This window comes from Temnothorax longispinosus, chromosome 8 (genome assembly GCF_030848805.1).
Source record: "Temnothorax longispinosus isolate EJ_2023e chromosome 8, Tlon_JGU_v1, whole genome shotgun sequence".
NCBI lineage: Eukaryota > Metazoa > Arthropoda > Insecta > Hymenoptera > Formicidae > Temnothorax > Temnothorax longispinosus.
The window spans coordinates 5,654,580-5,682,361 of NC_092365.1; the positions used below are offsets into that span (position 1 = coordinate 5,654,580).

At 40.0% G+C, this 27,782-nt stretch overlaps 3 protein-coding genes across 3 annotated transcripts; 1 reads left to right on the forward strand and 2 right to left on the reverse strand.

The window, feature by feature from the left end:
* Nucleotides 1-847: 847 nt before the first annotated feature.
* On the reverse strand, nucleotides 848-6,372 carry LOC139817988 (glutamate receptor 1-like). Its single transcript, XM_071786367.1, has 8 exons — nucleotides 6,154-6,372; nucleotides 4,999-5,495; nucleotides 3,294-3,623; nucleotides 2,481-2,643; nucleotides 2,060-2,268; nucleotides 1,750-1,854; nucleotides 1,399-1,562; nucleotides 848-1,316 (listed from the first exon to the last, which is right to left on the reverse strand). Exons 1-8 carry the CDS (start codon nucleotides 6,329-6,331, stop codon nucleotides 1,055-1,057), a joined length of 1,908 nt encoding a protein of 635 aa, XP_071642468.1. The 5' UTR covers nucleotides 6,332-6,372; the 3' UTR covers nucleotides 848-1,054.
* Nucleotides 6,373-18,842: 12,470 nt separating this feature from the next.
* On the forward strand, nucleotides 18,843-25,694 carry LOC139817509 (uncharacterized). Its single transcript, XM_071785657.1, has 2 exons — nucleotides 18,843-20,089; nucleotides 20,214-25,694. Exons 1-2 carry the CDS (start codon nucleotides 19,347-19,349, stop codon nucleotides 20,809-20,811), a joined length of 1,341 nt encoding a protein of 446 aa, XP_071641758.1. The 5' UTR covers nucleotides 18,843-19,346; the 3' UTR covers nucleotides 20,812-25,694.
* Nucleotides 25,695-25,703: 9 nt separating this feature from the next.
* Nucleotides 25,704-26,921, reverse strand: LOC139817510 (uncharacterized). Its single transcript, XM_071785658.1, has one exon. The coding sequence runs from the start codon at nucleotides 26,346-26,348 to the stop codon at nucleotides 25,788-25,790; it is 561 nt and encodes a 186-aa protein (XP_071641759.1). The 5' UTR covers nucleotides 26,349-26,921; the 3' UTR covers nucleotides 25,704-25,787.
* Nucleotides 26,922-27,782: the final 861 nt, after the last annotated feature.

Genomic DNA, 27,782 nt, shown 5'->3' on the forward strand with positions numbered 1-27,782 from the left:
AAGGGCGATCATCACATAGAAGAATTTATCGGATTTCAAGATCTAGGACTGCGCGCGAAAGAGTGTCACTGATTAATGTGATTTTTATCGGCGAATTATCAGCCAAACCGATGAATTATTCGCCATGGTTAAGTTCGCCGTAACTGACATTATACTTATCCGCGCATCGTCCACTTTGCTTCTATTTCAAGTATATCGACGTATCTTATTAGTTTTCAATTCGATGCATAAAGACATAAAGATCAATGAATTTATTAAACGTGCATGTCTCGCAAAAGAGATGTAGTGTTGAGCATGAAAGAAATCTTCTTGATATCCTTGATAATTTAATTATTTAAATATATTGTTTAATTTGATTTCTTATGTCGAATACCTTGAATGATTGTCAACGAAAATTGAACTTTGACTTTCAAAAAAAATTCTAAAACTGAAATTTTGTTTTCTTCTCTCGCTAGGAAGATGTTTTAAATTCTTATCTTATTTTAGTGTTATCACGTAAACATATATATATCACAATATAATAATTTAAATTTATCTATGTACTATAATCACAAGGCTTAAAAAATTCAAAGTTGTTAAAAATATTAATATTTAAATAATATTTCAAAAATTATTCAAGATCGCCAACGCAAGACTCGTAAGCCAGACATCTTTCCCATTTTATCTTTGGCAGAGTTAAATACATTTGAAAATATCGACGACATGTTTAATATGTTTAATTTTTAATACTTTTGTTAAAAGTAAATTATTTTGCGCTCACAAGGAGCCATGCGGCGTCCCCTTCTGAGCAAAATCCTCTCGGTGGTTTGCTATTGAATTCTGAGAGACCAGATCGAATAAAAACCGACGATTTTTGGTCGGATTTGAACTCGCACCTTCAGATGCACATCTCTCTGCGTCACGATTGCCACATTAATATTTAAATGTTTATTGCGATCTTAAAAAGCAACACACAATACATATTGTATACAATAATTGGCGTAAAGAAAATTTTAAGTGCTAAGAATAATTAATTGTCACAAGCACAAACATAATATACATAGTAAATTTTCTCTCAATTATTCTGCTTCTTGATAAACAGCTTTCTGACAGGATAAAAGACTTTCGGTTGAAATTTCTTTCTTTTCAACCGATAATGAATTTTCTCTATAATCAACACCATGATGCTTATAATAATGCCTCCGCAGAGAAACGCCAAAACTGGGGCGACGTTAACCAAGCGCACCGGCACGAAAGTCTTGTCTTCGGCCGACTGCGGCAAAAATCTCGTATCCTTCAAACGCGTCATCATACCGTTGTCCGAAAATTTCTGCAAACTGGTACACGCGATATCATTTTTACAGCCGAAAGGTAAGGTTGAACGCAAAAAGGGAGAAGAGGATCTTTCGCGATACCCACTGATAATTTATCACGCCTGTGTATGGGTTGTTCTTGGACAGGACCATTCCTAAGTTGCCTATCCGTTCGGTATTGATGGACGACAGTTTACAGGGTATCCTCATTTCTACGGTTTTCTTCTCAGCGCCCAGCAGCATATAAGCAACCCTTCTCTCATTGCATACCTAAACAAACAGCGATACAAAGAACTTTTCAAGCATCACTCTGGAAGTAATCATATCAATTAAAAAAAAAAGATAACTAGAGTAATTTCTTATGGAGGTAAAAATTTAGGCAACTACATTGTTAAAATTGATTTCATATTGTACTCGTCTCGATGTCGTGCGTAAAAATACGAATTGTCAATCGTACTTGCATAAAACCATCCATTATATTCTCTGGCAGTTCCTGTTTGTCCTTCATTAATTTCATCAGTTTCACCGGGAAAGACGTCGGCTCCTTGTTTCTCGCCTGAAACTGTCGCGGAAACGACTTGTGACGCGCAAACTATTTATCACTTCATGTACTGTCAGCGTGAATGAAACCACACGGTAAATATTATTAAACGTGATTATGATTCCATATTACCGAATGCAACATGGTCTCTGACATAACTTCGATCGCTCAAAAGGTGTACTGGCAGAAGTGAAAGTCGAGCTTCTCGATCACCGAGTAAACTTACGGCGACTAAGTCGTAGTCGGCACTGCCGCGTAGAACGATTAATTTATAGGTGCCCGCGTCGACGAATTCTTCTATCGTCTGAAAGGGCAGAACGCGAGTGCACGCCGTTAGGAAGCAGACTAACGCCGCCGAATAGTGAGCCGCTACCAACACCGCTGTCAAAAATATCGTCAAGTACGCGATGCGCAGCGACGTTCTTCTCGGAAACTCTAGAGGAAAAAATTTACTTATAAGCTCTAGTTGTACTTTTGAAAAAGGAGAAAATAGAGTCCGAGATTAGTCTAATTAAAATAATTGTTTTACTAATTTTTTTTCGTACTGAGAAAAGCGAGCAATCGTGATATTTTATAGCCGAATGTTTAATTAGAACTGCTTCGGAAATCGTGTTTATTATTATAAGATTTATAAGATAGGGTGATACCTATAAGCGCCTGCTGGCAGAAGATACCCCAAATGCAGATAAAATTCTCAGAGATCAGTTCCATCATGCTTCCAGATTCGCGGATAGTTTTCATGTAGGATAGGAGAAGCGGCGCGATCGCTATCAGCGTGACAATCGTAGCCCACGTGCACGAATTGAATGTCTGTCACGATCGTACGAATTCAGATATTAGGTCTAGTTCAAAATTAAATCGAGCTTACGCTATTTGAAAAAAAGCTATTCCAATATATTGGAAGGAGTCGCTAAAATTGTTATTACTTATTTTATGTTATACTTACTTCTCATTTGATAATTTACTTATTTGGTAATTTGCATGCAAGTTAATATTAGAAACTGTAGTTTGATGTTTAAAACAGTTACTATTATATGTCTAACCAATTTAGGAAATATGATTTGTTTTATAAAAATATTAAATTAATTTTTATAATAATTGTAATATGTACATAAAATAAATATAAAATATTCTATAATAAATCTACTTTCATCAAAACATAAAAATGCAGAATACAATTACATTAGATTATCAGCTGCATAAATTGATCAAAAATTACAAATAATTATATTTGATTTTTTTAATGTGTTTGTAATACACAGAAAATAAGATGTAATCTGGGAATTTTTGTCTTTCTGCTCATTTATTTCATTTTTAGTGTTAGAGCAATGAGAAAAAATTGATCAACGATTTAGGTGGCCGCGGACACATTAGGCAACTCTCGCCTATTATTTTCGTAGCGGCAATAACGAGATAAGGATAAACCCATGTATAATTTTAATGTTAATCAATCATATTACCTGAAAATAGCCGAGCCATTTGACGCCACATATCCCCGGTTCCTTGAAATACAGAGCGTTTCTGGATATGATCAAGGGCAGCGTGAAATCGACATAGCGTACCCGAAAGCTCGTCATCGACATATCGGCGATAGCGAAATCCGCACGACCCGATACAAGCTCGCCCATCACTCCGGACCACGTCTGATTCTGTTCATCCCACATACCGTGCTCGCTCATTTGCGAGACAATCTTCAAGGTAAAGTTAAGAGAATACGTAAGCTCCTCCAATATTTTCCCGTACATGCTAGCCACGTAATTCCCAGCAAACTTTGTCATAACCGACGAACCCTGGATTTTTAACACCAATTAATTAAACAGAAAATCCGTGTCACAATTATTAATTTTATCGTACGAGTTGTAGAATTATAGTATATAATTTTATTACATTTATTACGTTTTCATGACATTAATTTATTACAAATTTTCTATTGTTAAAAAAATCGATATATATAATAATCTTTCTCAGAAACTGTATTATTTATATAATACTAATTATATTTTAGATTTACATAATTCTAATTATATATTTATATAATATTAATTATATAATCTATATATATATAATTCAATGTTACGGCTGACTCATCAACGCACAGTCCAAACCTAAAAACATCAAATTTGAGGAGTATATTCCTTCCATGGCGTAAACACTCACTAAGAAGCGATTTTTAGAAATTCGATCCCTAAGGGGGTGAAAAGGGGTAAAATGTGTTTTCGCGACTTTCTCAATATCTCTTGGGCCTGATAAGATATCGACTTGGTTTTTGGTTACAAAATTTACCCAAACAAGTGCTTAAAAACATAATTCAAGATTTTACTCTAATCATTTATCTATCTATCTATCTATCTATATACATATAATTCAATGTTACGGCTGACTCATCAACGCCCAGCCCAAATCTAGAAACATGAAATTCGGTGAGTATATTCCTTTCATGACGTAAGCACCTACTAAGAAGGGATTTTTAGAAATTCAACTTCTAACGGGGTGAAAAGGGGTAAAATGTGTGTTACCGTAGCGAAGCACGGGTATCATGTTAGTATTAATATATATATATGCTGCACAATATTATATTATTATATAAATAATACAGATTCTTGAAAAAATAAAGTAAATATTCGATAAAATAAAAATCGATATCTTTTAACAGTTAAAAATTTGAAAAGAGATATTTAATTCAAGTGTCAAATATTTCCACCAATATTAGTTGTTAATTTATTAGTTAGTTAGCAATTTATATTATTAATTAATTATCAAAGCGTACATATTATTTTATATATGCGTATATATATATATTTTTTTTTTTATCTCTAGTAGCGAACTACAATAGCTTCACTAAATATTAGCCAATATTTCTCAATATCATGCTCATATTAATTATAAATTACATCCAAATGCAGTGTCAATATGACGTCAATATCGACTATGGATGAAATGCAAATATTACACGCCTGCGATGATATAATCTAACGTGCAATAAATCTCTTTATTAGGCTAAAAATCGAAATTGATTTGTAACACTTGTAACACTTGTAACGCCAATCTGAGATATCTCTTTCTCTTTCGCAGAATTTTAAATAAACAGCAGATCCCTATATTATAACGACGAAGTTGTGCTACTAGAGATATTATATATAGCGAAAATCACATCTTATCGAGCACCTTGACTGTGACCGCTCGTACAACAATTCCTTCCATGTCTTTTCTCCGTTCATAGAGAGACAGGTTCGTTAAAGCAATAAATTTGTTTTCGTCATCTCCCCACTCTGCCAAGTCAAAGATTTTGACGGTCTTGCCGTCGACAGAGTACCATTCCCGTAGGATTGAATCGTTGTTGCACAATACCAGCATCTGCGTGTCGAACGCCAGATTGAAGGGATTGCTGACCGGCTCGTGGCAGTAGTCGTGGATACCGTTGTCGGGGGTGTAGAGAAACAGCATGAACCACACCGGAAAGGACATGGGGTAGGTCTTGGTTGCCTCCGCGAAGTCCAGATACGCCTCGAAATCGGGTAAAATGACGACGATGATAGGGTGGACTACTTGTCGGTAGTACCTGAGTGACGTCCGTAACATTTTGAAGTGCATGTCCGCAGTCATTATGTAACGTCGGCTCAGCAAGCGGCTGCTCTCATGTATCAGATGTGTGATTTGTAAATCTACAGCGAGGATTTTCCGAAATCAGCTCAACAACCTCGGATATTAGAAACGCTGGAGAACTCTCTCGAGTTTTTTAAACAAAAAAAAAACTTCGTATAATCTTTTACTAGAATTATAGAGAATCTTTTAACAAAGTAGTCAATATAATTTGTATTTTTTAAATTACTGAAATTTACAATAATCATGCGCTTTCAGATGTTTTTCACGACTTTTTTGGATGTTAAATAAAATAAATAGCTAAATAACAATGTAAAATGTAAAGTAAAAGCTATTCAAAAGTACCCGTGAGGATACAGTCTTATTTAATCATATTGCACGGTATCTTATTATTATATGCTTATGATAATGCAAATTCTACTGGGCGTACATAAATGTACAAAACATGTCAGACATACAATGTGTTAATATATTTATACATGGAAGAAGATAATGTTGTATTAACAGCATTAGATCTAATTGGAAATAATCTTATTAATTTAATAACAGTATATTAATGAAATAAACACTTGTTTTATTAAAATTAAAACAAGAGCACAATATATTCAATTAACCAAGATTATTCTAATTAGACTAATCATTTTTCCCCTGTATAACAGAGATATACATATATGTCAGCAAAAATAATACTGTGCCGTTTGGAAGATATTTCGAACTGACCCCCGTAATCTCCGTACTGGTCTCCAGGATGGGTGAATATAACGGACGCCGCGGTATATTGTCTTCGGACGCTCAGTATCACGTCGACAAAGACGTTGACGTTGATGTAAATGTTCCTTGCCGAAGTGTCGAAAAGAACGAAAAGCAATAGAAACGCCGAACAAAGCGACAATTTCATTTTTTTTGTTCACCGTTGGAGGATCAATCGAGGGAAGTTTACAGCGCGATAGACCGGGGAGATCAACTAAACGGGTAAAACTTCCGCTTAGCAGGACAAATGTCTCGCGGTTGCAGTAATACGCGGGGTAAATGCAGGGACGTAGATACATATCAAGCGTTTCAGATAACATAATCGCGGTGATTCTGCGACGTGGAAATTGCGACCGATCAAACGGGCTTATATTAATTTGCTTTAATCGCTCTCCTTCCTTGCGCTGTCGGTATAAATTAAGAATCAACGATATCTTCTTAATATTCATGTTGAATAATAAAATGCGAGATCTGGAAGTATACGCAGTTAATTAAGCGCGAGATCTTCTCCGACTGTTAACGTTACAGTTTACAATAAATAAAAATACCTTTTTATTAAGTATTCTAAAAGTAATTAAACATTCCATTTATCTCAAATAATAAACATGTTCAGAGATATTGATTAATTGCTAAGCGCGATTAATTCTTAGATTACATTTGCACCGATGTGAATCATTGATCGTATGACGATACGAAAGCAAATAATAAAAGCGATGCGAAATTTCTTATACTACGCAAAAAAAAATCGTTGACCTTACGCCCATCACGAATTTAAAAATATCGACGTTCGTGTCCGACCCTGAGCACGTCCATACGGAAAGTGCACATTAAAATTTATAATGCTGCATTAGGTGTATATTCCGCGAGCGTACACACCGACCGATATCAACACCATTAGAAAATTGCGATTGGAAACGATCGACAGATCGCATCTTAAACATGCACTTGTCAGAATATACATTGTCAAGTGCCGGTTGATGGACAACATAATTTATTTTCCTTTATTTCTCTTGAAAATCGCAAAATCATTTTTTTCAACTTAAATCATATATTTTACATATTATATTTTATTGTGTATTTTTTTTTATTACATATTATATTATTATATGTCTAATCCAATTTATTTCGACAAAATGACATTGCGGTATTCAGTAGAAATTAAAGAAATATGTGTATATATTATATATTATTATATTACATAAATGTATGTATAAATAATATGTAACGATACATGAAATGCATAGAATTATTGTCGCAACTCCAAATTTAAAAAAATAAATTAAAAGAAAACAAATTAGATAATTGAACGAATTACAGCAGCAGCCTCATTGTTGCGGATTGCGAGCATCAATAGTTATCTTCAAGCTATAATCGATTATAAAAATGTTCAAGAAAAATACAGAGAGCGATATGTCAAGCTGATAATGTATTTTATATATATCATATATGTCATATCTGTTTGTGCTATTGCTTTCTGGACAGCTCTGGATTACTTTCAAAGTTTATAGCCCAGTAAAATGACTCGAAATTTGTCGATCTCGAGGAAATAATACTGACTGGGCTGAAACTTTGTAAACAGGTTTGTTTTAGGGTACTATTCAACATATTAAAAGTCCCCACGTGTAGACGCTACGTTGCGGGGAGGGGAGGGTCCAAAAGATTCCAAAAATCAGTTTTTGGCAAATAACTCGGAAAATATCGACTTTACAAAAATTTATGTAGATATAAAAATTGTAGCTTACAAAATTCCGCACAATTTCGTTTTTTATTCAAGTCTGTACGACCAAATAGAGCAAAGATAAAATTTTTTAAACACCGGTAGTTTTGCGACGCAACAAAAACCCGTACACGCGTCGCGCATTTTTTGCTAATATCTCGAAAATGGACTCTCAAATCGAGGCTAACGCGTACGCGCGTCGCGCATTTTTCGCTTATATCTCGAGAATTGACTCTCGAATCGAGGCAAAACTACCGGTGTTTAAAAAAATTCTATCTCTGCTCCATTTGATCGTACAGACTTGAATAAAAAACGAAATTGTGTGGAATTTTGTAAGCTACAATTTTTATATCTACATAAATTTTTGTAAAGTCGATATTTTCCGAGTTATTTGCCAAAAACTGATTTTTGGAATCTTTTGGACCCTCCCCTCCCCGCAACGTAGTGCCTACACGTGGGGACTTTTAATATGTTGAATAGTACCCTAAAACAAGTCTGTTTACAAAGTTTCAGTCCAGTCAGTATTATTTCCTATTAATGTGATTCATTGATCGATCCGCGGCCGGAGAGAGCTTCAGGCGATCATCAAATTCGCCAAGTAATCATTATGGTGCCAAAAATGATTCAGCATGATGACTGCCGTGCAAACAATCGGCCTTGTTGATTTCACAACATTGTAGACTTGCTAATTTATATTAGTTTTATTTATACTAAATTTTTTAGTTTTATTTATACTTTGAAAAACATATGATACATATACACCTGCATCCCTCCTTTTCTTACTCATGTCACACGTAGCAGTGCGCAGTTACTACGTGTGGAAGAAAACCAACAGGTTAACGTCTTTCTTTACTTCTGTGAAAAACGAAATATTAAAATTCCAACTGTGGTCAGATGGACTCGAACCCGAGTCCTCGCGGTTATACGATTGTGACACCTTTGCCATTAGACCACACTGCGCCCTAAAAAAATAAAAGAAAAAATACACCACCCGATCATGTTAGCAGAACATTAAAACAATATAATGCGATTATATTGTTTTGTCAAGTTGATAATGTATTTGACAAATGCCCGATAAGTGCCCCAACACGTAAAAAGAAGAGATGTATTGTCCGATCACATGTTATAGCGGACACTCTAAAAGTCTAAGACAATGCGATTATATCCGCTATAACATGTGAGCGGACAATACATCCTTTCTTTTTACGTGTTGGGGCACTTCGGGCATTTGTGACTTTCGTGTTCGAAATTTTTTCTCCAAATATAAAAAGAGATCGAATAAAAACCAATAACTTTTGGTCGGATTTGAACCTGGATCTGCGGCTCACTAGCCCAACGCACAGTTCTTTGCGCCACAATCGTCACACAGTGGTGGTATGAGCGATGTTAATGCAAAAAAATAGTGACTGTTAATATCGTCATTCAATCAGAGAGAATTAATATCGTTATTTTTATTGACATCGGCATTTTTTAATATTTCCTGTTTCAGCGTCACAAAGCTGCCTTCTCCGATAATTCTAATTTATAAATCAATTAGTACTAGCCACAAACGTATTTATATTATCTCGACTAAAATTAATCGTTTAATCGTAATTGCATTTTTTCAGATTCTTCTATTGTCATTTTACGCACCGCTATATCTTTTATTGTCATTTTACGCACCGCTTATGTGCCATACTAAAAAAATACAATTATTTTCAAGTTCTCGTCGACGACGCAACGTCTACGCGTAGCAGCACTGATGAGGTTTTCAGTCGTAGCACGTTTATATTTATAATAATTACGCGAAATAACGCGGTTGTCCTCGACTTATCGCCACCTATAGTCCTGGCATCTCTGCCTACACCTTGCCGCGCCATTCTTGCGGCGACGCTCAAGCGAAGAGGTAGCAGCGCGAGTCACACACATTCATGTGTGCTGCCGTAATTAAGTGTAGTACATCTGATAAAATACTCAATTGATATATGTTTTATGATATTATAAATATTTCGTACCAGCGACGAACGTGCTTATTTTCGAGATACATATATAGCTGTCGGATGATCCCTCGCCGGCGATAAACCCCCAAACGGGGTGCGACTTCGATGCAATGATGTGCTCCAGCAGTTTGAAGACCGAAAGTAAAAATCGAGAGACGTGGAAAGCAACTGTATGTTAACACAGCAATGCCACGTTCAAAGACTCATATAGTCCAAGAGCTGACGACGAATTTAGGGAATGTATTTTAGGCAAGTTAAAATAACAAAAAAATAATATTTTATTAATTGGTGAATCTAGAATCCTGAGTCAGGCAGAGGGTTTGCGGTTATTTCGCTACTGCGCAACCTATGACATTTGCAAAAAAATAAATCAAAAAAATATCTTTTAGGCAACTTGAAATTTGTTTAATCTTTAATTTTAGCATCTATTTAACCCAGAAATAAAAATCCCAGACTATTTTTTGGGTTTTAAAGTGTAACCTGACCCCCCCGAATATATTTAATAATTATACCTCAAAAATATACTTTAGGCATTCTGAAATTTTTATAGCATGTTTATTAAATAATATTAAAAATACGTGTAAATCGCCAGACGAATTAAACGGTTTTTAATAATTCCCTGACGCGAATAAAGATTTAAAATGAATGCGACAAAAAAGTCTTATGCGTAGCCATAAGTGCGAGAGAGATAGTTAAGAACCTAAGATTTATGCATTTAAAAATGCTTGATTATGCGTGAAATTTTATTGAAATTATGCAAAATTATGCGGTCTAAAATAAGCTGAATTTTAGTGTGTATGATCTTGTTTCTTATATAATATGTACTTTAAATACCATTATTGCTTTGGGACAAACCACTGTCTAGCAGTAGAGATGGAGTTTAATGAGTACATTGAGAGTCAAGGGAAATAAGAAATCAAAATACAGATACAATAATCCATCTATAGAGGCAGTTTATTAAATAAAAAAAAAATAAATTTAAGTATGAAATATGCATGAAACAGTTTTCTAACGTGAGTTATAATTGTTATAAAATTTAATTAATGAAATGAAGAACATAAAATAAACTAAAAGTATCTCTTGAGATACAACACAAGCAATACCTAATAGTAACTTAACTTATAGAAAAATGAAGGTACAGAAGTGTTGACCAGAATTCACTAGATTCAAATTTGAATATATATCGATTAACTGTGATTAAACTACCTCTATCAAGTTAGCCCCTCCCCCCACTATCGCAAAAAAAAATCTGCATTTATTAAAAAATTTAGTGCTATTTACGTGCTAATTTGTTGCTCTAGTCCGGATCTATTTGCTCCGGGTCTTTTTGTTATTTAAATATTCTATAGACCGTGTCCTACCAGAATATGCAACGTATGATTTTGTTGCTCGTCCCTAACTGCAAATAAACAAATTATTTATCTCCGCGTTGACCGTTACCTACGACTTCAATGGCTAAAAACTAACTAAAAGAATTTGTTGCTCGGGTCTTTTTGTTATTTAAATATTCTGTGGACCGTGCCCTACCAGAATATGCAACTTACGATTTTGTTGCTCGCCCCTAACTGCAAATAACAAATTATTTATCTCCGCGTCGACCGTTATCTACGACTTCAATGACTAAAAACTAAGTAAAAGTTTCTTTTACTTTATAGTTTACGCATAATCAGGCATTTTTAAATGCATAAATCTTAGGTCCTTAACTATCTCTCTCGCACTTATGGCTACGCATAAGACTTTTTTGTCGCATTCATTTTAAATCTTTATTCGCGTCAGGGAATTATTAAAAACCGTTTAATTCGTCTGGCGATTTACACGTATTTTTAATATTATTTAATAAACATGCTATAAAAATTTCAGAATGCCTAAAGTATATTTTTGAGGTATAATTATTAAATATATTCGGGGGGGTCAGGTTATACTTTAAAACCCAAAAAATAGTCTGGGATTTTTATTTCTGGGTTAAATAGATGAGAAAATTAGAGATTAAACAAATTTCAAGTTGCCTAAAAGATATTTTTTTGATTTATTTTTTTGCAAATGTCATAGGTTGCGCAGTAGCGAAATAACCGCAAACCCTCTGCCTGACTTAGGATTCTAGATTCACCAATTAATAAAATATTATTTTTTTTGTTATTTTAACTTGCCTAAAATACATTCCCTAAATTCGTCGTCAGCTCTCCGACTAATACGTGACTTTAAATCGCCGACAATCGTCTAAGCGGTTCGTCGCGTTGCACTTTTGGGAACGCAAAGTATCGTGTGATTATAATAATTACGACATAATTATTAGCGTTTTTTTAACTTAAATTTGGGAATGCCGTACAAGTTTCGCACCAAATTGTGTCTTCCCGTCACGATGTATTTACGGACAATAATTGTCTTATAACAGCGACGCTTTACTTACGTGCGTCTGGTGCTCATTTTTTGTGTACCGAAAAATACATAGCTTTTTCCCATGATAATCCTCTCCCATTGGATACGACCTTGCAGATGGTGGAAGAGCTCAGTACCCCGAAGGGTTCAGGATACGTATTACGGAACGTCTCAAAATGGATTTCGATTAGAATTTAATTATTTCCTAGATTTCTATTGTATTATTTAGGGAAAACTGTCATTTCGACAGTGAATCAACGACGACTGCCATGTTCCATAAGCGAAACGCGAAGTAAATTAAATATATATTTTAAAAAGAGATTTTCTTCTTTCTTTCTTATTTTTATTATATACATCATATGTTCCTCCATTAATAATAGTATATATCAGTATTATATTAATGATAATGATACTTTACAGTGGTGTAAATACGAATAGAACGATTATTCAATTATCAACTGAAGAAGTTCAGTTTACAATCGGTTTTCTTATTTCTACTGTAATGATTAATGTGGTTACGAATATATATATTTCAGTTTTATTCTTTAATATTTAGTTTCTTTTAAGAAACTACTTGATTGTAGGTGCTGAGGATCCTGCCATTTCACATGTGCGAATAATCCACCTCACGTACAATATGGCAGCTGATCACGACGTTAAAGTTCGTGTGACAACACAGTTGAAACTGTGGTAAGAATTCGATTAAACTACGGCTGTGTTCCAAAATTCACTGCCAACGCTGACGTGTACTGTAGATTTCCAGCACTTGCTGGTGAATCTTGGAACATTGCTTTTACCATTTTTTGCCAATTACATTTCTATCATTAGTTTATCGGCTTATCCCTTAACCCTTTCGGTACGGAGCGACCGAGACGCGAACGGGCCTTCAGTGCAGTGGCCGGAGCGTCGATTCGCCGACATACGCGATTCGACGAGAGAGCTAGGCACTCAACGTTCAAAGCCTTCAATTATTATATGTAACAAAACTCAATAACAAAAACAACTTAAAAACTTTATCAACAGAAGCATTTCAAGTTAACATTTCAAGTTGCTCGGCCGCAGTAAACAGTTTGTGGACAGTGACTATAGTCCCCGCTCGGGCGCAGTGAGCAGTATGTACGTATAATGGACTGCAGTGACTATAGTCATTCTCCGTACCGAAAAGGTTAATGCAATATCTAAATGTAAGGAAACTATAAGGATCATATACGTTGTCCTCACTTGAGTAGGGGGGCAATAGGTACTTCTGGCCCTGGGATCTCGCTTGCGGTTACGCGGGTCAGGGGGGGCTTCGCTGCCGCGGGGGGAGCGCCGTAAGCGGTGGGCGAGGGGGTCGAGGGACGGTGTAAAGGGTCACCGGGGGGGGGGGGCTATGCGGGGGGAAGAGAAAACTGGGCGAGAGGGGGAGCGCGACGCGAGGGGAACATTTGACGCAAGGTTGAGTGTGGCAGGGCCGCCAACGGGTGTTCGGCGCGGGGCAGGGCCGCCAACGGGGGCTCGTTGCGGGGATTTGGGCATTTTCCGAGAGGGCGCTCGGAGCGGCGCTCGCGCCGTTACCGACCGTTTTGGAGAATCGCGGGCCGATATTTTTTGTTTGTTTTTTTTTTATCGTCGTCGGTCGCGCGCGCGTTCGGGCGCGTCCGAACTCGTTCGAACTCGTTCGAGGTCGCTCGTCTGGACGTTTCGGGGGTGGGGGGGAGAACGACGCGTTCTAGATGGTTCGTTTCGCGGGGGGTCTCGCGCGCCCGTCTTCGTCGTCGTCGTCGTTTTTTTTGTTTTTTTTTAACTCTCGGTCCGAAGGTCGTTTCGATCCGCGTCGCGACGGGCAGGACGTGGTTTTCCCGCCCATCCCGACTCATCGGGATCGATGGAGATGACTCATCGTCTCGTCGTTCGATCGATACGTGACAATTTTTTTAACGCGCGTTCGAACTCGTTCGCGGTCGCTCTCGTCGTTTCCTAATTTGGTTTTGTTTCGCGGTTTTCCTCCTTTTGTTTTGCGGTTTTCCCGCCTATCCCGACGCGACGTATCGAGAGATCGAGTGAGATGACTCGTCTCTTCGTTCGCGATAATTTTTATTCGACTCGCGTTCGACCTGTAATTCATGATTCGCGATAATTTATGTAACGCGCGTTCGAAGTCGGCGCCGCGGCGTCGCGATCGCCGCGACCGCGGGGGGTAAGCGCGGTCAGATGACTCGTCTCTTTGTTCGCGATAATTTATGTAACGCGCGTTCGACCTGTAATTTATGATTCGCGATAATTTATGTAACGCGCGTTCGAACTCGGCGTCGCGATCGCCGCGACCGCGGGGGGTAAGCGCGGTCGCGCGGAGATGGGTATACGGATTTGGGAAAAAAGGGGGAAACAGAAAGAGAGAGCGCACATATGAGATGCGCATATAGTTTTTTTTTATTCAAAAAATAATACAAGCGCGTTTACATTGTTTCGCTCGCGCGAATATATGCATTTCGTAGACGCGACATCGTTATAAGGATTCGAAACAGAGCGCGGCTATCTCGCAGTCGACGATGTTGTCAGGATCGAAGAAATCGCTCTTCAGTATCGCAGTCTGAACCGAAGTTTCCATTTTCATCGCGGCGGCGGCTATCTCCCGATAGCGCGAAAACTTAGCGTCGACCTCCTCGGTCGCCGCGCTCAGCGCACGGATGACGCAATCCACGCAAAATTGGAGATCGTACAGCTTGAGCAGGGTTTTGCGCACCATCGCCACGCGTGCCAGGTTGGGTAGCTCCATACGTACGATCGGCCCGTTGTTGATCATTCCGAATCGCATTGTCATCCCTCCGATCGACATCGGCTAGGGGGGGGGGGTGAGTTACGTCGGAGAGAGCACGTTCCATGCACGACAATACGTCGCGTTTGCGCTCGATTAGTCCTTTCCACATGTCGAGCGTCAGGGAGATTTCCCTTCCTTGTTTGTCTCCCAGGGCGATATCCACGTACGAAGGCGTGGTATGAATACTGTACCACGGTGACTTGATCGTGATACCTATGGCTATGTACTTGTAGCCAGTCGACGTCAGCAGATAACGCGTCGTCAGGATGCGCACAGGGGGCAATTCGACGGGAAAGTTGGAACGAAACTCCTGATGATGACGACGACGATCGTCCTCGACGGGCGCGTCGGTTGGAGGATGAGAACTGCGACGCGATTCCTGGCGACGAGAAAGATAATGGCGATCGTCCATCGAACTGATCCTCCGCCTTTTATTGCCGTTGTCGTTCGCCTCCGAATCCGCCGTCTCCGTAGGAGAAATACTCCTCGGCGCGGGTCGATCGGCCAATGTCGAGAACATTTCGCGCCGCGGTAACCGTTCCTTTCTGATTTTTTTTTCCGACGCGTCGTATTCGGCGGTGTGGGAAATTTGCGCGGTCCTCTACTTCCTTCGGCGGATGCGGAGATCGGAGAGCCGAACCCCGGTGTCGTCATCGTTCCAATAATCGCTCGCCGACGTTAGCGAGTTATCGTTGAGGCGTACGATTCGATCGAGGAGATCGCGCAACTGCTGCAGCAGTTCGGCCTTAGGGCAGACGATATTCAGTATCCGCAGATCGAATTTACCGGCCGACGAGACGGTCCTCGTAAATTCGTTGAATTTGTAGAACTGCGCCCGAGTGGTGAAGTACAGATTGCCGTCGATGTAGCGGAATATCGACGTCACGCCTTTCGGTATTCCGGGAAACGTCGCCTCGAGGGGCGTAAATTTGGCGACTCTCTTGTCCTTGTCGCATTCGTCTATCTCGCCCACCGCGTTACCGTTGAACACCACGTAAGAACGTCCTCTGTGGGTGTTCACCGCTCCGTTGATCAGCGCGTTTTCGGGAAATCCGAGTTCTTGCAGGGTCTTCGGCCAACCTGGCCGCAGACTAAATTCCGGATATTGAACCAAGTATACCAAATTATCTACGAACACCATGAGATCGCCGGACGGGGATTGATAGGCAGCGGTCACGCGCGTGTAATTGTCGTGAAGAAAGCTCATGTGATTCGAGAGGGCTAAAGGTCCGTTGTACGTCCTACCGTCCAGATCGATCGACCAAACGTAACCGGTTTGTACGAGATGTACATTTGATTTTCCAAAATCAATATCCCGTTCACGCGATCGAGGCTGCACAGGTCCGGCGACGGCGGCGGCGGCGGCGGCGGCGGCGGCGCTGGCGTCCGACGCGGCGGATCGTTCTGAATTTTTTCACCGTACAAACGTTGAATGTCGGCGATATCGTTTTGGTCGAGCTTCACCGGATACTGCTGGTCCGGCTGTATCGCGAACATCACCGATGTTTTGCGCCTGTTGTGCACCAATCCGAGGGAGTGGCCGATCTCGTGCGTCAGCGTGTAATGCAGGGAAAACTTATCCGCGGGATGTTTGTTGACGTAAATGTGCCACGGCTCGTTTCCGTCGACGTGCACCTCGGAAACGAATCCCGCTTGGTCCGTCGGGAGAGACGCGTGGGCGAGCACGTTGCCGGGGCCGTCGAATTTGGCCGAGCACAATGCTCCGTTTACCTCGGCGTTCGTGTTATAGTGTAGTAGGCGTCGCCAATATATTATAATGTCGGCATTCGACGTTTCGGAGCGTTCGAACGTCAATGCAGAATGCTGCGACCACAGGTCGAACGCGGCCTGCGCCGTGCTCAGCTCGGTTTCGTCGGCTAAGTGAAAATGCCACGTCAGGTGCGTCTTCGGCCATTTGGACAGGCTCGCTTTCGTTCCGTGCTTCAGGATATCTCGGAAACCGCATCGCGGTTTACTCATGAATTGCAGCGTTTCGTTGTTGGGCGTTCCGTCGCCGAGTAAATCGTAGTAATTCTGAAAATCCTTGAAGGCTTTGCGGAAAACGTCGTTTCGTCTCTAAGCCGGAATCGCGTCCACGTTTTTGGACAGATATCCGTATTTCTGCAGGTAGTCGAACGTGAACGCGTAATTTTCGTCCGCGGTAATTGTGGAATTGATGCACGCCGCGGCGTTAAAACACGCGGTTAACGCGATTATGTACGCGAGCCGCATCGTCGAGAGCGAGAGAGAGACGGTGAAACCGCGATGACGGGGCGTCGCGGTTTGAGCGCGATCTCGACGAGCGCTCCGAATGCGAACGTTTACGCGATGACGCTCGTTAGCGACAACGCGGATAGGTGGTGGCGCGGCGGGGGGTCTCGGGCGTGAAAAAAAATGCGTCGAAGATCCCGACGGATGAGTCGGCTCGATAAGGAAAAGTTGCGTCAACGATTCCGGCGGATGAGTCGGCTTGATGAAAAAAATACATTATTTTCCTCGATGCGTATTTTCCATCGATTTATATTTTCCTCACGCAATAAAATGCTATTCTTAGTGTATTTTTCTATCGCAACACCCGGGTCTCGGGCGTGAAAAAAATGCGTCGAAGATCCCGACGGATGAGTCGGCCCGATAAGGAAAAGTTGCGTCAACGATTCCGGCGGATGAGTCGGCTTGATGAAAAAAATACATTATTTTTCTCGATGCGTATTTTCCATCGATTTATATTTTCCTCACGCAATAAAATGCTATTCTTAGTATATTTTTCTATCGCAACACCCCTTTTTTACCATATATAAGAACTCGAGACTAGACTTGGGCGTAGTCTATCCGCACTCTTCGAGTGAACTCAAGACGATGGAGAAACTTAACGATTTAAAATGCGTGTGTGATGTATTACAAAATTAAATCACAGCCCTGACGAGGGAGGCTGAGGATTATTGCAACATGGTGCGGCAGTTGCAGCAGCGCGTAAAGTGCTTAACGGAAAAGGTGCCTCCTTTTTTGCAACTCACCGTTCACGTGGACGAGGACGCCGCAATGCTCGAAAAAACGTGAGTATAATCGCTTTCAAACGTGAAATTATTTCTTATAATATAATCAAACAATAAATTTTATATTTATGTATATTTATAATTATTTACAATTATTTATATTTATTATTCATATTCATATTTATATTTATATTTATTAATTGTATTTTTTGCGTAGGGCTGTCATTACTTCCTTGGTGAAAAAATCTCGCAACCAGATCAGATTGTTCGTGACGCAATTTCGTGGGATGCATAGGGACATCGCGCGGCTGGACTCGCACGAAGAGGCGGGTCGTCGCGAGAGAGACGACGGCGAGCGAGATTCTCCGAACCTGAACCGCCAAGAAACAGTGACCGTCAACGACGATGTCCCCGTATGTTGGGCCTCCCAATGTGAAAAAAATGTGAGAAAAATGTGAAATACGATATATTGAACACGGCCTTTGTTGGGAGGACGGCGACACGGACTATCGCTAGGCGAAGACGATCATTCGACGCGCGGTGCGCGACAACCTGAACATCTGTAATTCAAATTGCAACGAGAATGCGCCGGACCTTTGTAACGTCCGGTTAGGTGACAGTGATCCCGCACGCGCTTGTCCTCCGGTTGAAACGGTTTCCCGCACACGTGACAATGAGTCGCGAGCAGAAATTCGCTTTTCTCGTCCTCCGTAAGTTCCACCATCGCTATATTGGTGGAAAATTTATTCTTAACGCGACGCGCGAGAACGCGAAGTTCGTTCACGAACCACGAAACGCAATCCTCGCCGCGACGATATCTGTACGCGGACGCGGTATCGTCGCAGGTGCAGCACAGATAGTAGCCCAGGCTGAACGGTACGTGACGCTGAAAAGCGTATCTTTCCGTTCTCGGGCCCCCCTCGACGTTTTCCCTCTCCCGTCGTTCGAGAAGACACTCCAGATCCGCGTACACCACGAAGGGAAGTCGCTCCTTTCTGTCGTAATTGTCGAAAGACAGCCACTTGTCGCTCTCGTTCGGGAGAACGACGGCGCAGTCGTTCATTCGGCCGCAGTCGACGCTGTGGGCGCCCTGGGCGGCCAACTTGTCAGGTGCCGGTTTGGACGGAGGGGAAGGTGGTAGCGGCGGCAGCAGCGACAGAGGTTTCTCGTGGATCGAGATCGACGCGGCGTTCCAACGTCGCGTGCTGACCGGCGCTGTGACGAACTCGACGTACATCGAGCCCGCGCGATTTCTCGACGACGCGAAGGGCACCGTGCTCGAAAAGGTGCGGGATAATATGATCGAACACGGGTGTTTGAAGGTCAACGTCATATTCAACGGGGAATTCGTAGCGGATGTTAAGACCGACATGAAGAGTATCGCTACGCGGAACGAACAGCTTGTCCCAGGGTCCGATCTGAGCGAGTGGTACGATAGGCACGTGCGCGACGCGATTCTAACGCGGTTGGAAGAATTTCAGGAACGCGACAGCGGATGGGCGTTGTCGCAAATATTGAACCTAATCGTGAACGTGAACAAGTGTAATCCCATGCGCGTGAGATGTTGGATGAAAATACCGCTGAGTATAAGACTTAAAAAGGCGGTGGTCAACGTGCCGTCGGAGAACGACGCGTGTTTCGCGCGCGCGGTGGTCGCCGCTCTGTACCCCGCCGAGCGGCACGTGGAACGATGCGGCTCGTATCCCGATTACGCGACGGCGCTGAATTTCGACGGGATCAATTTTCCCATAGATCTGAAAAAGATCGGAAAATTCGAACGTCAGAACGACGTATCGATCAACGTGTTTACAACTCGGGAAGGAATTGAAAAGAAAGCTAAGTTCGGCCGGGGCGCCGATCACAATGCGATCGTGCCTCTGCGGTTGACCGACGATAAGCGGGACAGGCACGTAAATCTGCTGTATCTACGCGATACGCTGCGCGGCGTCAACAGGGGTCATTTCGCCTGGATAAAGAATCTGTCGCGATTGGTGAATTCGCAATTGACCGCGAAACGGTATGCGAAGCACGTTTGCGATCGGTAGGTAAAAGAAATGAAATGAAATGAAATGAAATGAAAAAAAAACACGAGGAACAAGGAAAAGACGAGGCGTTAATTTTTTTTTACATACGCACAGTAATCGCTCGCACGTTATTTTTTGCAGATGTCTACACTATTTCTATACGCTCGACAAGTTGGCCGCCCACAGCGTCGACTGCGGCCGAATGAACGACTGCGCCGTCGTTCTCCCGAACGAGAGCGACAAGTGGCTGTCTTTCGACAATTACGACAGAAAGGAGCGACTTCCCTTCGTGGTGTACGCGGATCTGGAGTATCTTCTCGAACGACGGGAGAGGGAAAACGTCGAGGGGGGCCCGAGAACGGAAAGATACGCTTATCAGCGTCACGTACCGTTCAGCCTGGGCTACTATCTGTGCTGCACCTGCGACGATACCGCGTCCGCGTACAGATATCGTCGCGGCGAGGATTGCGTTTCGTGGTTCGTGAACGAACTTCGCGTTCTCGCGCGTCGCGTTAAGAATAAATTTTCCACCAATATAGCGATGGTGGAACTTACGGAGGACGAGAAAAGCGAATTTCTACTCGCGACTCATTGTCACGTGTGCGGGAAACCGTTTCAACCGGAGGACAAGCGCGTGCGGGATCACTGTCACCTAACCGGACGTTACAGAGGTCCGGCGCATTCTCGTTGCAATTTGAATTACAGATGTTCAGGTTGTCGCGCACCGCGCGTCGAATGATCGTCTTTGCCTGGCGATAGTCCGTGTCGCCGTCCTCCCAACAAAGGCCGTGTTCAATATATCGTATTTCACATTTTTCTCACATTTTTTTCACATTGGGAGGCCCAACATACGGGGACATCGTCGTTGACGGTCACTGTTTCTTGGCGGTTCAGGTTCGGAGAATCCCGCTCGCCGTCGTCTCTCTCGCGACGACCCGCCTCTTCGTGCGAGTCCAGCCGCGCGATGTCCCTATGCATCCCACGAAATTGCGTCACGAACAATCTGATCTGGTTGCGAGATTTTTTCACCAAGGAAGTAATGACAGCCCTACGCAAAAAATACAATTAATAAATATAAATATAAATATGAATATGAATAATAAATATAAATAATTGTAAATAATTATAAATATACATAAATATAAAATTTATCGTTTGATTATATTATAAGAAATAATTTCACGTTTGAAAGCGATACTCACGTTTTTTCGAGCATTGCGGCGTCCTCGTCCACGTGAACGGTGAGTTGCAAAAAAGGAGGCACCTTTTCCGTTAAGCACTTTACGCGCTGCTGCAACTGCCGCACCATGTTGCAATAATCCTCAGCCTCCCTCGTCAGGGCTGTGATTTGATTTTGTAATACATCACACACGCATTTTAAATCGTTAAATTTCTCCATCGTCTTGAGTTCACTCGAAGACTGCGGATAGACTACGCCCAAGTCTAGTCTCGAGTTCTTATATATGGTAAAAAAAGGGGTGTTGCGATAGAAAAATATACTAAGAATAGCATTTTATTGCGTGAGGAAAATATAAATCGATGGAAAATACGCATCGAGGAAAATAATGCATTTTTTTTTTATCAAGCCGACTCATCCGTCTGAATCGTTGACGCAATTTTTCCTTATCGGGCCGACTCATCCGTCGGGATCTTCGACGCATTTTTTTCACGCCCGAGACCCATGCGCTGCGTTATTTTCGGATCAGGGCCATATTTAGACTACCTGACTCGGTCCTGACCAAAAAATCAGGCATTTTTGTTTGGACCTGATTATTGCCTTGCGGCTTGCCAGGATTTCTTCTCGAATTGTTGTTCTTAGATCAAGTTTTAGACGAATAATACACTTTCTCGATTATTAAGATAAAAAGTGCCAGAACCATACTGCCCGCCACCATTGCCAGAGCTGGCGTTACATCGTTTAATTCGACCCAACCGTAAAGTTCCTCCCTCGGATTATCTCGTATAACATATTTGTTCTTCAATTTGCTTATAACGCCATTAACCTGAAATCTCCGCAAGCTGAAAAATGTGAAAAGATATTTAGAGTATTTATTCTTGAAGAGAGAAAAGCAGTCGTAAGAGTAGTTCTATCTGAATATAATATATTTCTTGTAATTTTGTGATTTCAACGACATTAAAATTTAACGACATTCTCGCATCCTTGGATAAATATTCCTATTCGTTCCAACCATGCCTTTCGTATCCCACGAATTTCTAACAGTCGTTTGTTCCGGAAAACAAATGATCGTGGGAGAATCCCCTCCACGCCGGAAAAAAGTTATTGTGGCAGGGAACCTCAAGTAAAAATTTCAAAGTCCTAGCTCATTTACTCTCGAAACGGGGAACAATCAAAATCTCGGTGGGACACGAAAGTGCATGGTTGGAGGATTACGTCAGTGTTGTGTGAAAGGTAAATAAACATTTTTTTCGATAAAAATGTATTTTTGTGTATAATTTAACCGTATTTAAAATATTTTTGTCGTTAAAAAAAAAATTTAACATTCCACAGAGGTCTATTATGGCTCAGAGGCAGGTGGAAGAGGTGGGGAGGAGCTACGATTATATTAAAAAAATTAATTTTTTTACATAAAAAATATCTGTCACACTTCAAATTCGCCTTTTCTTATTCAGAAATTCTTTTTCTAGCATTCTTTAAGTCCTTAAAGTCCTTCTGTACCATTTAAAAATTACCAAATTTGCGGCGACGAAATTAAGTATTCCTATTTAATTAATAATTATCTCATATTTTTTTTCTCATTTGCACTACTTTTAGCTTTAATTTGCGTTTTGGTTCATTAAGCTTCGTCAATTTGTTCGTGAGTTATGATTTTTTAAGTAAAACGAGTCGTAACGTGTGTTTGTCAACATATAATTGTTATAAAAAAATATTTAAATAAATGATTTTCAAATGTTCTTTACATTGATTTTTAGTCGAAGGTACAAAGATATTATAATAATTTTTGGGAAATTTTTCAAAGCTATTAACATTATAAAAAACACGTGGGACTCGAAAGTGCATGGTTGGAGAATTATTGGGGTGAAAAAAACGTTGGAGTGAATAGGGATATTTATAAGAACAAATATATGAAATTTATACCTTAAAAGTTATTAAAAATTATATTTTCAAGAATTAATGATATTAATAAAATTCATCGATTTATTATGTGCATCAACAAACACTCAACTTATAAACACCAGACTATTACGTAGTACAATAAAAGATGACAGTTTTCCAAACAATAAATGTATATTAAATAATAAAATATATCTTTGTAAATAAATATATACATTAGGACTTACTGGTAATTCATGAGGCCAGTGTAAGGATTTCCTTTCGTTAGAGCTATCGCCGCATTGACGATTCTTCCGGTCTCAATATATACGACTCTACACGGTATAATTTTAAACTCTTTAAATATCTCCGTCGTGTAAAGCGCTAACTTGTTTCTCTCGCAGAGCTGCGTAAGAATTGATATGAAAATGGACAACTTAATGAAACTTAACGTCGTTGATTTCATTAATTAACTAATAACGCTAACTTGCTTGAATCCCTCCATCGTTGATAGCGGTAATAAATGCTTTTCTTCTAGCAGTTCGTACATTTGCAAGAAAACGGGATCCTTGAGATGCTACAAAATTTGAGAAAGCATAATTTGAAGAAAAATATTTTTTTCCCAGTTGTAGTCGGAATAATAAAATGTCTCTTCCTTAGAATTTTCGCCAGTAATGTTTACATTATAAGAATACAAAACAAAGCTTCCTCTATGAGGAAGCAAAAAAATTTAAGAACAATAATATATTCTCTACAAATTAAATTCTTTAACGTTTAAAATTACCTCTACAAGAAAATGATTACTATCTAAATTATTAATATTTATTGTGTATGTCATGTAATAACTAATACAATCACGAGACTGTGCTTTTATTTGCGAGTGTTTCAATCGAAATTACTGTGACTGACAAATTACTGTTGCGCAAGAATAATTTCTGCGCTTTAAATAACGGCGAGCTCACACTAAGATAGTCGTACTCGGCGCTATTTTGCAACACAATTAATTTGTAGGAGCCATCCTTAGCGTAACCCTCCAGAGTGGAAAAAGGCAGTTTGGGCGTACAGAGCACTAGAATGCTGATATACGAGGCGGAATAGATGGCCAAAATTACTATCGACGAAGCAGAAATCGAGAGAAAAGCCAGTCTCATCGATGACTCGCTGGGAAATTCTTTGCAAAAATATACATGTGCATTATTATTATGGTGTCAAATATACATATACATGTAAAGAAAAGTCCCCTGTTATGAGATACCACATCTATTTTGCGTGATTGCCGGAAGTTTATGTGCAGAATTGAAAAATATAGAAGGCGAGTGTACGCACGATCGAATAATGAATTTTCCACTAAACAGGTTTTACTCTAAGGGCAATAAGTTCGTGATGAAACCAACAAATAGAACCTATTAGTTTAACAGAAACTCTTCGCTATCGCTTATTAGGAGCCTATTTCATAATAGGGGACTTTCCTCTATATATACATGGCATATATTGACTTATTAGCATATATTGACACATATCGATGCATCACACACAATTGCTTAAAACGTGACTAATAACTCGAAAATATTATGCCAGACAAATATTGAATGTTTCTAGTAAACGTTACCTGACAAACCTTGCTGGCAATAAATCCCCCAAACATTAATATAGTTTTCGAACATCAAGTTCATCGAAAAGTATCCTTTTGTCTTCATGATAGTCAATAGAATAGAAGCTGTTATTATTATCATTAATAATGCTATCCAAGTTATAGAGCTGAATGCCTGGAACATTTATCGGTGAAGAAAAGCAGCAATTTAATCCACTTTGTTACCGTGAATCTTTAGCATAAATTATCTTAACACTGTTTTTTGTTCTTAAGTAATTGCATTTTTAATTTTATAAATGAACAGAATGATTATAAAGTCTTTGTACAGTTTTAAACTTCTATCATTATACAATTAAAGGGGTAAAAATTACAGTGGTGTAAGTCAAATATTTGAAAAATTTGACTTATAACACTGTGGTTTTTACCCCTCCAATTGTAGCCAAAATAATTAACATAGGCATATGTAATACATATATTAAATGATGCATGTCTACTATTAATACACCTAATACTAATTTATGTATAGGTATTGTTGATATAAAGATAATTATTACCCTGAAGTATAAAGACCATTCCACCAAGGCTGTGTTAGGCTCCTTAAAATAAAGACTGTATCGCGAGCGTATCAATGGTATTGTATAGTCGATGACGTTTTGTCTGTCAGTCGTCATCACAAATCCGGAGATGCCGATATCGGCTTCGTTGGCCACCAACTGGCCGATCGCACCTGTCCACACCTTTTTCTCTTTGCTCCAGCTGCCGTATCCCTGCACCGGATCCAGAATCTCCACCGTAAAGTTCATCACTTTGCTGAGCTCTATCAGCAACAGACCGAAAAACCCGCCGACCGTACCGTTCTCCTGCGAGGTCCACGGCGAGTTCTTCGTGGATATATCAACAGAATTGTCAAAGTCAATTTACTCGAGTCTACATAGGAGTCTACATACGCGAGATCTATAAATCATCGTTAAGGGTTAATTGTAATAATCGTTCAGATCGTTCTAATATCGACTTCGTGGCAAATTGCGAGATAATTTTCTTTCAAGGCGATTATTTTCTAGAAGGTCGTCGCTCACGACCATTTTCCGATTCGCAAAAGAAGCAACGCACAACGGAGCTCGAGGAAGAGCGAAAAACTTACGTTCACAGACGCCACGCGTACAACGTCGCCGAACATGTCGCTCCTTCTAGCGTAGAGGGACTTTCGCGTCCTTAAAAGTAAACCTCTATCGGGGGACCACAAGGCCAGGTCGTACGTTCTGGTGCGATTATCGCGAATGGCGTACCATTCGACTAGAATCGGGCGAGCGTAGCAGAGAACCAGCATCTGGGTGCTGAAGTCCACGTTGAATACGTTATCGGTAGGATGTCTGCAGTGTTCCTCGAGAGGATTTCCAGGACGCTGAAGAAACATAACGAGCCAAAAGGAAAAAGAGATGGGCTTTATGCTCCTCGTGGTCTCGGCGAACTCGCCCATGGTCTCCTCGGTGTCGAGGAGAACGACAAACAACGGCCGCGTGACATTTTTCCCGTACTTGTTGTACTCACTTGTCAGATCCGAGAAAGTTATGGTCATGGTCATGACTTGGTGCCGTGAGAATTCGCGCGACCACGTATGCACCAATGTCGTCATGTTCAAATCTGTAATATTCGCATCGAAGATGGTATTATATTTTACTTGTTGTCAGAATTATAAATGCTCTCTAAATCATAACTGCATTTAATTTCGGTAAGACCTCCGATTAGCCCCTATTTCCAAATTTACTGAAACTTGCAGCAATTGTAAAGCATTAAAGGACACATTCACACCATAAAGGATTTTGTACAGAAACAAATAGGAACGGTGAAATTAAAAATATACAAATGGTAAATTGTATGATTACCTATTGGGTAATTGTTTACATGGAGGGGGTCACCTTGGATGACCTTGATATTTTAGTATTATATATTGTCAAGGTCACCCTCCTAAGTGACCTTCGGAAGGTTTCAGCCCGCGCTCGTTATTTATTCAGAAGTTATTAACAAAACAAGTTTGAGAAATATAGCAGTTATGTTGAGTATTAAAAGGCATAAATGACTAATACATATGTCAAAATAGTATGTACATACATGAACAAAGAAAATACGATGCAATACAATACAAATGAATAATTTGTATATCGCCACAAATATTCACACAGATGATCGACTAACTCATCTTGTTTAATACCACCTCTACTTATATAAACGAGCTCGTAAAACACGCCATAAACCCATGTGACAACTCGTCTCGCGTGAAAAGTGTATGCGTGGAGGCAGTAGATTCCACTCCCCTGCGGGGGACTCCACTATTGTTAAACTAGACACATAGTGTGCCTTCAAAGTACATGCGTGCTCTTTCCACTGCTTTAAAATTTCCATTCACTGCTTTAAAAGACTTTTCTTTGTTCATACATGTACGCTCTACCGGCAGGAATGCCTGGACATAATATACATATACATGTACATATATGTCATATACATATCAAAATGTCCAAGCATTCCTGCCGATCAGAATACTATTTCCACAACTTTCATCAAAATTCAACTATTAGATTGTCTATAAATTAGAATCAAATTTTTAAATTTTTTATGCCAATTTCTCCGTTCCTTTCCGTACAAAATTTTTATGATATGAACGTGTCCTCTAATGGTCAACAATTGCTGCAAGTTTCATAAAATTCGGAAGTAGGGGCTATTCAGAAGTTGAGCCTTAATTCCTTCAAGAATAAAAGTTAGAAAAAAGTGACTTAATTTTTTTTTATTTAATTACATTTTATTCAATTTAAATCCGTAACAATTATAGATAAAAAAGAAAATAATTTTTTGAAAAATTAAAACGATGTTTAAATAAATAATACCGTATAGAAATAATTTGCACGTGAAATGATAATTCAATATTTGTTCGAAAGTTCGCGAAAGTGCAGTGTGAAAAATGATAATCGGAAACTGTTCCCGGTATCAAAGTATACTCACCGTAATTGTCAGGCCGCACGAAAATAACACACGACGTACGATAATATTTGTGGACGTCGTTGATCAGTTGAAA